Source organism: Pterocles gutturalis, unplaced genomic scaffold (genome assembly GCF_000699245.1).
Source record: "Pterocles gutturalis isolate BGI_N339 unplaced genomic scaffold, ASM69924v1 scaffold11901, whole genome shotgun sequence".
NCBI lineage: Eukaryota > Metazoa > Chordata > Aves > Pterocliformes > Pteroclidae > Pterocles > Pterocles gutturalis.
The window spans coordinates 34,597-47,216 of record NW_010097912.1 but is presented as its reverse complement, the minus strand read 5'-3'; the positions used below and the strand labels follow the sequence as shown (position 1 = coordinate 47,216).

The window sequence follows — 12,620 nt, the reverse complement described above, 5'->3', positions numbered from 1 at the left end:
TGCAATATCCGATGTGCACTGATTTTTTATTTTTTTTTTGGAGACCAGGCAAGATCATCAAGGAGCATGTAAAACAATTAAATCAGGCATATATATTTTAATATGCATTAACAGTGATTAAGATATTAATGCCCAACAAAACATAAAATCAGGAAGAGGTAGTGTTAAATATAACTCTGTTTCAAGAGTCTTCATCACTTACTGCCTAGAACATTCCCGGAAACCTCATCTATAGGTAACTGTAGGTGATCAATCATATGCTATTTCTGTCGGGATCAGGTGCAATGTCCTGTTCACTCGGCAGAACAACTGAATCCACATCCCTCCCCCATCTGGTATGTAAGTACCCCAGAAGCTGCACAGATTGTACTCCATGTTGCACATGGCACTGTTGTTTGAAGTTTCAAGCTGTGTGTTAAACTGCAACTGGATTATCACCATTAAGGTTTTGTCACAGTCTGATTTAGGGAGAAAGTCAATGATCTGGGAACACATGCGAAGTTTTAAATGTACATCATTAGATCTTCAGGACTAATTTCAGGCTTAACACTGCCTTGGATTCTCTTCAGGTAGAAGAAAGAAGACAAAGAAATGGGAAGAAGAGTGACAAGATAAGTGGAAAAGAGAAGACAGTATCATGTGAGCACAGATGCTAATGAACTGAAAACCACCATTTTATTTAACTGTTACATATGTCTGCACAGAAGTCAGGCAATTGAAAGCAATTGTAGTGTGTATAAAGAGCCTCTTAAGATTTCCATATAGGGAAGTCTCTTTTTTTTTCCCCTTTTCAAAGTTTCTGCTTAACAGTAAGGATATTTTCCATTCAATGACAGGTCACAATCAAGGCATTTCTATGATGGTCTCTCTCTAACTTATTCCCTTGCACACACACAAATATACAAATAACAAGGAGGAAGTGGAGAGGAAGTAAGAGGAGAGGAAGTAAGAGGAAAAGAGTGAGCAAAGATTACTAAAGACTTTGACAGAGCCACAGTCAATACCCTCATAGTCAAAGAAATCTATTGCTCTATGAGTGGTGGTGGCTCAAATTTTTGTACACAAATCAAAGTGAATTCAAGTTTCGTGTGTCCATATCTTGTCTGAACTCTCTGATAACACAGACACTGGCTTTTCAGGCAAAGAAAATGTCATATGGATTTGTCTAGTGTAATAGAATATTTTTCAGTCTGAGCTGGAGAAACCTTTAATTAAATCTAGTACATTTATTAAAAAAAATAAGATCTATGTTTAATAGCTGGTAACTTTCAAAGAAAACAGGTTTTTTTTTTGCCATGAAGATTCTGACTGAATCTTTTTCCATGTCGAAAAAATATATATAAATTGCAACAAAAATAGTTTTACTTTTCAAGTAAAACAAAAAAACCTATGGATGTGATTGGCCAAGGCTACTTTAAGATCCATAACATATTAATGAAAAGTACTGCTAAGTCCTTAATTTATTACCAGCCCTTGTGTGTTGCTCTTTGATTAAACCTTATCTTGTGCTAATGATTCTCAGAAGTACTGTACAACATATGCTACAGAAATCCTTGAGGCAATCGAGGAAAACCAAACCAGAAACAGCAGAGGATTTGCTTACCTGTCTAAATTCTTCAAGATCTATTTTGTTTCCCACCAGCACCAAGGGGATGTCATAGGTGTGCCGGACACGATAAATGAGTTCCTTAAATTCAGCAGCTTCTTGAAAAGATTGGCGGTCTGTGATGGAATAGCAGATAATGAAGCCTTCTCCGCCCCTCATGTATTGGTCCCTCATGGCTGTGAATTCTGCCTGTGGAATAGAAAGAACATGCTCAGTAATTCGGCAGACAAAATTATCCATCTGTAAATAATGATCTTGCTGAAAACTTCCCCCATTCCCTTCGTAATTTCATATTGGCTTTTTTTTTACTCTCTTAAATACTTCTTGCTGAAACTTGGGCACTATTCCGGGGTCATCATTCTGGATAATACACTACCAGGATTTATCTTAGGAACATTTTTTTTTTCCTTTTCCCATCAAGGAAGATCTGTCCGCTAAGAGTACGAACTTATTATGCCAGTATCTACATACTGAAAGTACTGTCTTGTTTATTTCTAGAAACTTCTGCAGCACTTTCAGAACACATAGATGAGCTGCAATTGAATGAACACTAATAGGTGTAAACGAAGAGCTATATTACTATCTAGGGATAGGAGACAGGTATAAACTCCTTATTATGCACTCAATTCAAAACCTCAGTAATATCAAAAAAGACATTCACTGATTCCCACCAGCTTTGGAAAAGCACCTAATAAAACAGGAATATAATCTGCAAAAAGTTCTGCCCTTTCAAATGCTCTCAGGGAAGCTGGGGGTTTCAGTTCAGTGCAGGATAATACTATTAAATGAACATGAACTATTTCAAAGAGTGTGAGAATTGGCCAAATTTTCTCCTCCTACATTCTCCTCTATTTCTGTATGTATTTATTGTCACAGCAATGCTTCTGGTTATCAGTATGTTTTTCTGGTACTATTTAATAAGTGTCATATTGTACAAAAATAAAGATTTAGTTTTCAAAACCTAGTCTAAGGCACTGTGGTTTGAGAATATGGTTTAAAGCTAGTTTCTTTTTCAAGTTTGTTTGCTCTTCTTGATCACAGCCCAGAATAACCCAATACCATGGCAACAGTCGGTCAGGATCAGAATCCTCCTGACAGAATCAGTTCTCCAGAGATATTAAGATGCAGGAAGGTCTGATAAAGCAAGGAATACACATATCAACATTGGCCCATTTCTATGAGCAACAGGATGCAATATCAAGTCCTGTATTTTTTATTCTGTTGAGAATTTAGGCTAGGATTTTTAAAACTGTTTAGGTTATATATATATCTCCTCTATTCTTGCTGAAAATTGAAGGGAAATGGATTGCTTATGCTCTTTTAAAAGTCTCAGCCTTAAATCTCTCTCAATAGTCACTCATGTTGATTGATAATACTTCCTGTGACTAGGCTTTCATGTTGACCATTATCATTTATTCATGATGTATCTTTTACCCAAGGGCTTTCTCATATATCATTCAAAATATTTCACCTGCTACAGGAAAAAGTTCATAGACTAAGCTCCAAAATAGCAGACTAATAGGCAATTTAAAGGTAGGATTCTGCTTTGAGATTTACTCAGAATATCACCACTGGCATCCCAGGAGAGTATATTAACTACAGCATAGATCGGATCAGGCTGTATTCTATCCTATCCTCTTGAAACCGGATGTGTAAGAAGTAGGACAATGGTTGGGAGAAACACAGAAGACGTCAAACAGAAAGGATTCTACATTTTGCTGGTTCAGGTGAGACAATGAAGGGAGATGTGTTTCTGTTGCCAGATCTTTGCCTGCCACCTGCATTAGATAGCCACTGGATTAATAAACAATGCAATACCAAACTGGAGACCATACCCAAGGGCTCCAAGTTACACACAGCAGGTATTAGTGACTAAACATAGAGTCATGCTCTCTGTCCCTTACTCACCCTCAGATCCCAGTCTTTTCTACCAGAACAAGGGTCTTTCCACCCTGCTTCCCTCTGACCTTGATTTTCTTTGCTTTGCATCAATCACCTGGAACTGTGTTGCACCATGATTAGTAGGTTAGTCTCTGTTGCAGGAGCTGATCAAGGCCAGGATCCCTTCAGGCTGAGCAAGTGGAAACCTCATGTAGAGTTAAACTTGCAGATTAAGACTCCTGAATTCAGCTGCCTATGTGTAGCTGCAGGCCACTCTAAAAGCTCCTGTTATAGATAATGATAAGCTAGTCAAGGCATTTAATGGACTATAAATTGCTTCTCCTGATGAAAAATAATTATGCATTTAGTTTTCTAGTTATCTATTTTTTGTTTGTCTGTTTTTGGTTTTAGAATGAACCGAATATTTATACAACTAAATGGAGCCTTTAGCTCCCATGTAGACAACTAAAAGTAGATGTTTTAGTAGAACGGCCTGGGTTGAAAAGGACCTTAAAGATCATCTAGTTTCAACCCCCCTGCTGTGGACAGGGTTGCCAACCACCAAAGCAGGCATTGGTTTAGAACTTAAATCCGAGCCCAGATGACCTGTTTTCCTGAGTTAGAGCTTTTGTAAATCAACTACTGTAACACTGTATGATTATTCAGCACAGCCTTTTACGAAGAATGAGCTCTGCTTAGTGAGATGATCCACCTCCAGGAAGTGCTCAGGACTTCGTACACTCATTTGTAACCATTTAGAGCAAACTAAGAAGGAATTAGGTCACATATCTCTAAGTTACAGCAAGTAACTTTCTGCAGCACGAGGACTCCCAGGATCACTCCCCACGAATGTTTAATGACTTTTCTTGACTGCCAGGAGGCTCTGAGTTCCTAATTTTACACATCGTGAATCATTACAAAGGGACAGCTTTTAGGCACTGCCATTCTTGAGTTGGAGTCATTTACCTATGTATTCTGGTTCATGCCCAGGCATAATTATGACTTTAAGGGTCTGAATTAATTTACTTCTGCAATTTTTTATTATGACATGGTGTTGCTGCTGATGTATTAGACTAAACAGCCAAAATACTTTAATGTCATGCTTGCAGTGATCCATTTTCAGAGGCATTAATTATTCTAAGAAACTGGATTGGAGACATTCACTTGGTTCTCTGTTGTTAACTCAGTAATTTCCATTCTGATTTTTTGATGTTGACTTTCACTTCGCAGCTTTTTCCTCTTGGCAGAGGTGCTCATTACAGAGTCAAGGACTCCAAGGTCAAACACAAATAAACCTATTCCTGGATTTCAAAAAAGTGGGGTTTTGCCTCTGTTCACCAAGAACCCCAACATATAAATATATACTAAGAAAAAAGAATAAATACAGTTTCCAATAAATGTACTATAATGCAAAAATATATGTATGTTATGTAGATAAGACGAAGGACTAAGATGTAATTAAACCTCTTTGTTCATTTTTTAGTTCAAGTCCTACTTGAAATTTCAGAGTTTACATGTATCCTTACAGCAAGCAGAATCAAAATCCAAGTTCACCTGGGTTTTGTGGATGTTCAGAGATAGATGAGGGCAGATTCAAAGGTTTTACTGATTTTCAGTGGTTTTATTTTTATATTTTGCCTGGTTGTCTTATAAAATAAGTAGCAGTGTATCTGTGCAGCTGGTTCACTAATATCTTCTTTAATTGCTTCCTGCTGTTAAAGTAGCATTTAAAAAAATTATTCAGGAATAGTACTAGATGCCATTTGCTACTCAATAGGGGGAAAATATGAAACATTCCCTAGTCAGTAAATGCCAAGGGGTAGAGACAGAAGGAAATCACACCTCCTCAAAAGGAAATCAATTCTGAGAATTAAAGTGAAGACTTGTCACGCTTATAGCACTTTGCAGCTTGACATCAGTCTCTAATACTCTCTTGTGTATTATGACTAAGACTTAACTGAAAAGTGTGATAAGAAATCTTTTGAAACAAAATCACCGTTCTTCTTGGGAGAGATATTGTACTTGAGAACAAGCATCAAGTCTGGATAGAAACAAAATAAAACTTTTCTAAAAGTTGAAAGAAGGCAGCATAACTTTTTCCTTTTCCTTTTCTGTTGTAATTGAATGCAGAGAAAACCTGATACTAATCCTCATGATTTTGTATAAATCTACCTGTTGTTGAGAATATTAGTCTTTTCTGTGTTCCTGATCATTAGGCCACTCACTCCTTTCAGCATCAGTCCCACATTTTTCGTGGTCTTCATTTAGTTGCCAAGTGTACCTGTAGAAACCTATTTCATTGCCTTTTATATCTCTCAAAAGTTTCAACTCTATCAACACTTCGGCATTCATAATCCAATCCATTGCTGGCGAAGAGATTCTTCCATACTGATCCTTGGGAGACTGTCTCTGGTTCCACATTTCATCCTTCTGTAAATATTTGGTTTTTTCTGTTAACTTTTAAGAGAATAATTTAGCAAAGAAGAAAATACTGATCCTCTGTTTTTTCTCTGTCATCTTGATTTATACTCTTTTATGACAGTTTTCATAATGAGAAAGTTTTTCATAAAGAGCAGTATTTTTAATTAGTTTTAAAATTTATATTGTTTTCATATAAATATAAATAGGATGTGTATGATTTCCTTTTTTTTTTTTTTTTTTAATTAGAGATTAGAATCCTTTCCAAATAGGATCAGTATCTTAATGTCTCCAGAAAAGGAAATAAAGGTGTTGAGCAGCAAAGTCAGATAGACTGCACTTAGATACACAGATCCTTAGGAAGGATTAGTTTATGGGTTGCTATCAAACATAATAGTGTGGATTTAATGTTCAGCTCAGGTCAACCCTACCTTGCTGACTGGAAGAATCTAGGAAGGTGCATCCCAAATTTCACTGAACCCAAGCCTTGCTCTTTACTCTTTGCTAACAATGCTGGAGAGGAAAAGGAGGGTAAGAGAAGAATTAACCAGGAAAAAAAAAAAAAAAATGAAAGAGGCAATGAGCAGGGGGTCACCATATCTGTCCCTTCTTTTTCGTTCTATGATGATGTGTTTGAGGGCTAAGCACAGTACAATGCTTAGAAGTGCGGTCCTTCACACTCCTCAGAAGCGTAGTGCTTAGAAATTTAAAGATGAAGCATCCCAGAAATAAAGGTGTCATGTTTTTTCAAACTACACACACACACACTCCACACAGTTTGATGTCTGTTCTTTTTTTGTGATTTTGGCTTGTATCTCTGGAAGAGGTCAGAGTCTCCCCAGGGAGGCCAGCCTCACAGTTTGAGAAATGCCACTTTCTATATCTTCTCATCTTATGTTCTGCTTGACTTTAGAACCAGGAATCTGCTAACAGATGTTTTTAATCAAAGCTGTCTCCCTGATTACCACAGGGGTCATTCTTATTATGAAGGGTTTGGTTTTTTTTTATTTTTTTTATATATTTCTAGCGAACACTGGAGGAGGGAGGGATATATTCTTGGAACTAGGCAGGATACTATTCATCTATGACAATGAACAAACAAAGGTAAAATCAACAAAAAGGCCACGGGAAATTAGTGGATAAAAAAAAGATTTCAAATAGTGAGAGAATCAAAAGTAAAAACCACACAACATAAACAAAATATGTGAACATATATTGTCAGGGGGTGAGGGTGTTAAAGCAAGCAGCTTTTAAAAGCTTATTTGTAAAATCAAGCAGGGAGAAACCTGCAGCAGTTACACTTCAAATGAGAAAGTATCCAAACAGGATGTTGGGTGGAAATTATATCTCATAACCTCCATAATACTGCTACTAATCTAGATGCAAAGGACAGGACTTGTTCCATACAGTTTCTGGCACTGAAGCGGTAGTCACCTAATCTACATTAGTCTTCAAGTCTCTACAGTCAGGAGAGAGACATAATCAGAGAATGGTTTGGGTTGGAAGGGACCTTAAAGACCGTTGAGTTCCAACCCCCCTGCCATGGGCAGGGACACCTCCCACTAGCCCAGGTTGCTCAAAGCCTCATCCAGCCTGGCCTTGAAAAACATGATCAACTACAGAGAGTAATTCAATCTATCCTTAGAGAAGTGTTTGAGATACCAGGGATGACTTTCCTTTTTACCTCTCTCACTACCTCAAAAGAGACGAAATGCCAGTGCCAGCCTCTGAGATCCACAATGTCAGCCACAGCCCTAGCCCAGCCATATCCTTCATCTTCCTCTTTTCTTCCTCTTCATTTTATGTTTTTTATTTTGTTTCTACAAGGTTTTTTTTATTTCCAACAAAGTTAAAAAAGTCAAGAGAAAGTATCGTCTAGTGCCTAAAGCCAATAGAGAGACAATTCTTCCCTTCACAGCACTCAGCAGTGGGAAATGCTATCCCCCAGCATGGTTTAAATTCCATGAGGAGATAACAAACAGATACATCTTTTTATCACAGAAATCAGAGTTTCAAACCTGTTACCTTTGTTTGCTGGGTTCCAGCATGCACTAGCTATAGGTTCCCAGCAACAATAGAGCAGAAAACAAGAAAGCACTGAACAGTATCAGCACCATTTCACACTCTCCTCTTGCTTCCCTCCTATTTCCTTTGCAAACAGCAACAAAAGGAGTTATACAGCAAAAGAGACAAAAAAGTTTGCAGCAGGTGGTACTCGGCCACCTGTGCCAGCCTAAACCATCTGCTACACCACTGTGAGGAAGGAAGGGAACTGAATAACATCTCAGACACAAAGCAAAGAAAATGCAGGGGCTCTGGCTTAAGTATTGGAGGGCAAGGATTGATTTTCCTCTGCGTCAAGTCTCTACACTGTTCTGGTTGTACATCAAGCCACTCTCTCGCAACCCTTTTTGCCTGCTCTAATAATGATCCAGGAGCAATTCAAAATGGGATTAGTATAAATGAGAATTAGCCCATAAGCCTGCAGTGGAAGTGGATTATTATTATAATCAGTTCCTTGATTAATGATCAGTCAGTGTCTCACGCCTTATAATTACAGGAAGAAATCCTTGCTTCAGTTATAAAACAGCAATATCCTTTTCCTTCTGTGAATTTGTACTGGGGACAAAATGCACATCACTGATGATGGGAACAGTATAAATATAACATAAAAGATGCAGTACATGTTCCTACCAGACTAATGTCTTTCTGAACTTAATCTGACAGCCTTCCAAGGCAATCTTATGAACTCCACATTGAACAAAATCACTAGCCTTTGCTTAACTCTGGGAACGTACAAGTAAAAAGCTGAGACAGATACCGAGATTAACCCATAATTTAGAAGACAACCAGCAGCAACTACATCAACCGTGTTGAAATCAGTGCTCATTTATCTGGCCATGCCTCCCCCTGTTTAAGATAATTTATTTACCTGGAAAGGGAAACAGGCAGGAAGAAACAGGTGATCTTTGCTGGAAGACACAGGTATGACTTTCACTTTTGTGACAAAGAGTAGCATTACTTCTTAACTGATAATTTTCAGGGTATCCTGGGTATCAGTGTACACTCTGGAAATGAAAGAGATAAGCTCACCCAGGTAGATTGAATGACAGGGAGCGCCTCAAGACCCTCTCTATGGACAAGAAGATGCTCCAAACTGAGTCAGTCCACTGAATGGATGGTTGGCAATTTAAGAAACATGACTAGACTTGCACTGAACATAAAATGCAAACATAGTCTTACATCCCTAACTTTTTCAAAATTTTGTCCAAAAGCTTCCTAAAACATTTTCCCTCTCCTACCCTTCTGTAAGGAATGAAAAGGGAAAGTGGTTTGTTATGAAAGACTGCAACTGCCTGTCAAAGGCCCCCAGAAGGGATGAAAGGCAACAGTTTGTCTCAAACATCTTGGTTGTAAAAGACTCCAATCTTTCTGAAATCTTCCTTTCTCTCTTCTTTTTTTTGGTGTTGTCAGTAGGAGGTAGAACTCTTTTAAGTTTTCTTTGCTAACATATTTGTCTCTTGTAATCCTGCTATATTTATTTTTTCCAATAAAATTGTTGTTTAATTGAACTTTTCAAAGCATTACTCTGGGTGTTCTGGGTTACCACACAGAGATCTAAAAGTAAACCTTGCCCTCACCCACCAAGTACAATGAGACACCTTCCCCCATGCTTATGTTCTTCAGCATCAACCTGCTCCCCTATAGAAACAGGTCTCCAGTCCCAGACAGGAGCTGGTCTTACGCTAGACCTCAGTTCAGGAATTTCTGAAGACTAATTTATTTGAATGGAAAGAGATGGATTCCTTTGCACTGGTTAATGTATCTATCTTTGATCTCTGATGACTCAAGAGACTTTATGAGCCTCTAAAGTCCTGAGTATAAAGAGCGAATTAATTAAAAATAAAGACTTTCATTTCTTAATCTGAGTCTCTATATCAGGTTAATTCGTGAGGACATTAGTCTCATCTTCATTCAGATGAGTCTGAGACTTTGAAGTGGTATGTCTAAATTTTCACCTTTTCTGAAAATCAGCAGTTTGTGAGGTTAGTTTGATTACTGACTTCTTTAAATCATTGTGGGACACAATCTGTGTTCATCACTTGTGAATTCATGTCGTTTCCCATAGTTGGGCTTAAAGATTCAGGCTCCTGTTCACTTTCAGCTATGATACTTCTCCCCATCATATCCGGTATTGCTCACTGTCACAGACCATGCAGGGTTAAGTCTCATGAAAGACAGGTGTGGACTCTGATGGATCACTATTGCACTGCCCTGTTTGCTAACAACAGAACATTTTCTATCCACTTGCTGCTCTGTAATCACAAACTGTTCTGCATCATGGCTGGCTTATAAAGTAAGATTGAACCACATCAGCTTGTTTAAAAAAAAAAAAAAGGCAAAGAAAAATAAAAAAGGAAAAAAAGACAAATGAGAACAACTTCCAATAAAACAAGTCAGAACTTCAAAAAAACAGCTTCACACTGTGACCATTCTTTCTTACTCAGGAACCACTAAATAACCTACACTGGCACTCAGACCCACCCTCCAGCTTCTCTGCACTGATGTTCCCAATGTTCCCACTCTAATTGCCCTCCTGCCTTCAGCTGAAAATATATCTGCTGTTTTGCTGCAACTGTGCTTTTGTTAACTTTATTAATCCTGCTCTTCTAAAGATGGTTTGTCATATGCAGTAATGAAAAGATGCAGTCCATCACCTGGGAGATGATGTCTACTTTTCATTCACCCCGAACACGGATGAAATCACCCTATCGATTCTCCTCAATGCCAGCAAAAATGCCTCAGTGCTACATTCCCTAACTCAGAGAACTGTCTTTTTCTTTCATATTAATGCTAATGGTTTCTCTCATAGGGATAAACACCTTAGTAATGTTCTCCTAAATGCAGGCACTGAAGCAATCTTCGTTGTTAACCACCTCTAAAACCCCCAACTGCATTTAGTTTATTGTGCACCATATAATACTGTTCCCCCACTCCTCATTGGTATGCAAGAAAGAATAAAGCCAATTTTCACCTTTTATCACAAATGCATCATAAATGGTAAAGGGAAAGAATTAATAGCTTGGTAATTACATTTTAGTAAACAGCAGAGAGGAGGGAAAAAAAAAAAAAAAAAAGACAACAACCCACTAGTGAAGAGGTAATGACTGCAGCTGCAAGCAAGGGCTCGCCAGGGATTCAAATAAGCTTTTGTCAGCTTACATGGGGATTGCAGGCTTGTCATCTTCCCTGGTGAGGCTTGTGCAGCCTTGCAGAAGTGAAACAGTAGGCTATGGAGTCAGACACCTCATTGCTCTGATAAATGACTGCAAATGATATTCTGCCTTGCATATATATTCTCTTGTGATAACTTCCATAACAAGTGTTCTTACCTTAAAAATTCCACAACTTAGGTATTTTCCTCCCCTCCCTTGTGCTCTACTCATCACCAGAGATATAATTTGAGCTAAGAATCTGAGGAGGGAGAAAAAGAAACAAGCAAATAACCTGCAGAATGTCTTTTTTAGACTTTTGTATCATTTAATAAATTGTGTGCTCATTTCTGCCACTGAAATTTAGCTCAGTGCTTGTCTGAGGGATGTGCTCCCTGGGGACTACATAGATCATCACCAGTATGAATGCAAAACAGCTATGCTATAGCTCCACTGATTTTGTATTGCTTACAATATTACAATCTGGTATGACTCCATGACACAAAAGGACTAAGTTGTCATGCCCCTGTGACTTCCAGCATGAAGGAGATCACACTGTTCTTTATTCTTTACATTTGCATTAATGTTTCTGGTGCACATGAGATGACTAGGAAGAAATATTTTCCTGTGCGGGTGGTGAGGCAGTGGCCCAGGTTGCCCAGAGAAGCTGTGGATGCCCCATCCCTGGAGGGGTTCAAGGCCAGGCTGGATGAGGCTTTGGGCAACCTGGGCTGGTGGGAGGTGTTCTGCCCATGGCAGGGGGGGTTGGAACTCAATGATCTCTAAGGTCCCTCCCAACCCAAACCATTCTATGATTCTATGAAATGATACCAAGTTCTATTTTCAGATCCGTAACCTCTAAGTCTGCCTATAAAACAGGACTACGGTTTTCATTTCTTTAGAAAAAAGCTGTGAGGACAAAGAGGGAGCACCAAAACTCTAGTCATGTGTCTAGGTTAGATCAAGAGATACCGAAATATGCTGAGCAGCTTCTGAGATATGCCAAGACTGTCCAACACAGGGATACAACTCATCTGCAATTCTGAAACTTAGTGGAGTCTGACTTTTCAGCTTGCTTCAAGATATTAATCAGGTACCCCATGGTAAGAGAAGATCTCATTTCTTATACAGGTACAGCAGATGCAGCTACTGCTAAGCTTTTGGGTTTTGTCTTTTTAAAAGGAAAGATTTCTCCCTGGCATGCTTTATTTCACATCATCCTGCTGCTCTGACAATGACATGGAACTCCTGCAGCAACAATTTATTCTCCTCAGCCATCAGGCACAAAATAAAAGCAGGTACAAAAATTTACACAAGCTATGAAATGTTCTGTTTATGGAAGTAAGAAAAATACATATCTGAAATACATCAAATTTAAAAAAAAAACAGAAAGTGTTCCATATTTTTGCTTTTCTCTTGAATTTCCACTTTGCTCTTTATTTCTTCTTTTAAAAGAAGATAGATGCCATAACACTCCTGACATTATAAAGGAGAGGTGATAA

The 12,620-nt window shown here is 38.3% G+C and overlaps 1 protein-coding gene across 1 annotated transcript in view; it reads right to left on the bottom strand.

The window, feature by feature from the left end:
* Positions 1-249: 249 nt before the first annotated feature.
* RIT2 (Ras-like without CAAX 2) overlaps positions 250-12,620 on the bottom strand; it is a 42,011-nt gene continuing 29,640 nt past the window's right edge. Inside the window, exons 3-4 of the mRNA XM_010087007.1 lie at positions 1,574-1,795; positions 250-483 (exon numbers count right to left, since the gene is read on the bottom strand). Of these exons, the coding sequence (XP_010085309.1) occupies positions 250-483; positions 1,574-1,795 (456 nt within the window). The remainder of the gene's footprint in view (positions 484-1,573; positions 1,796-12,620) is intronic.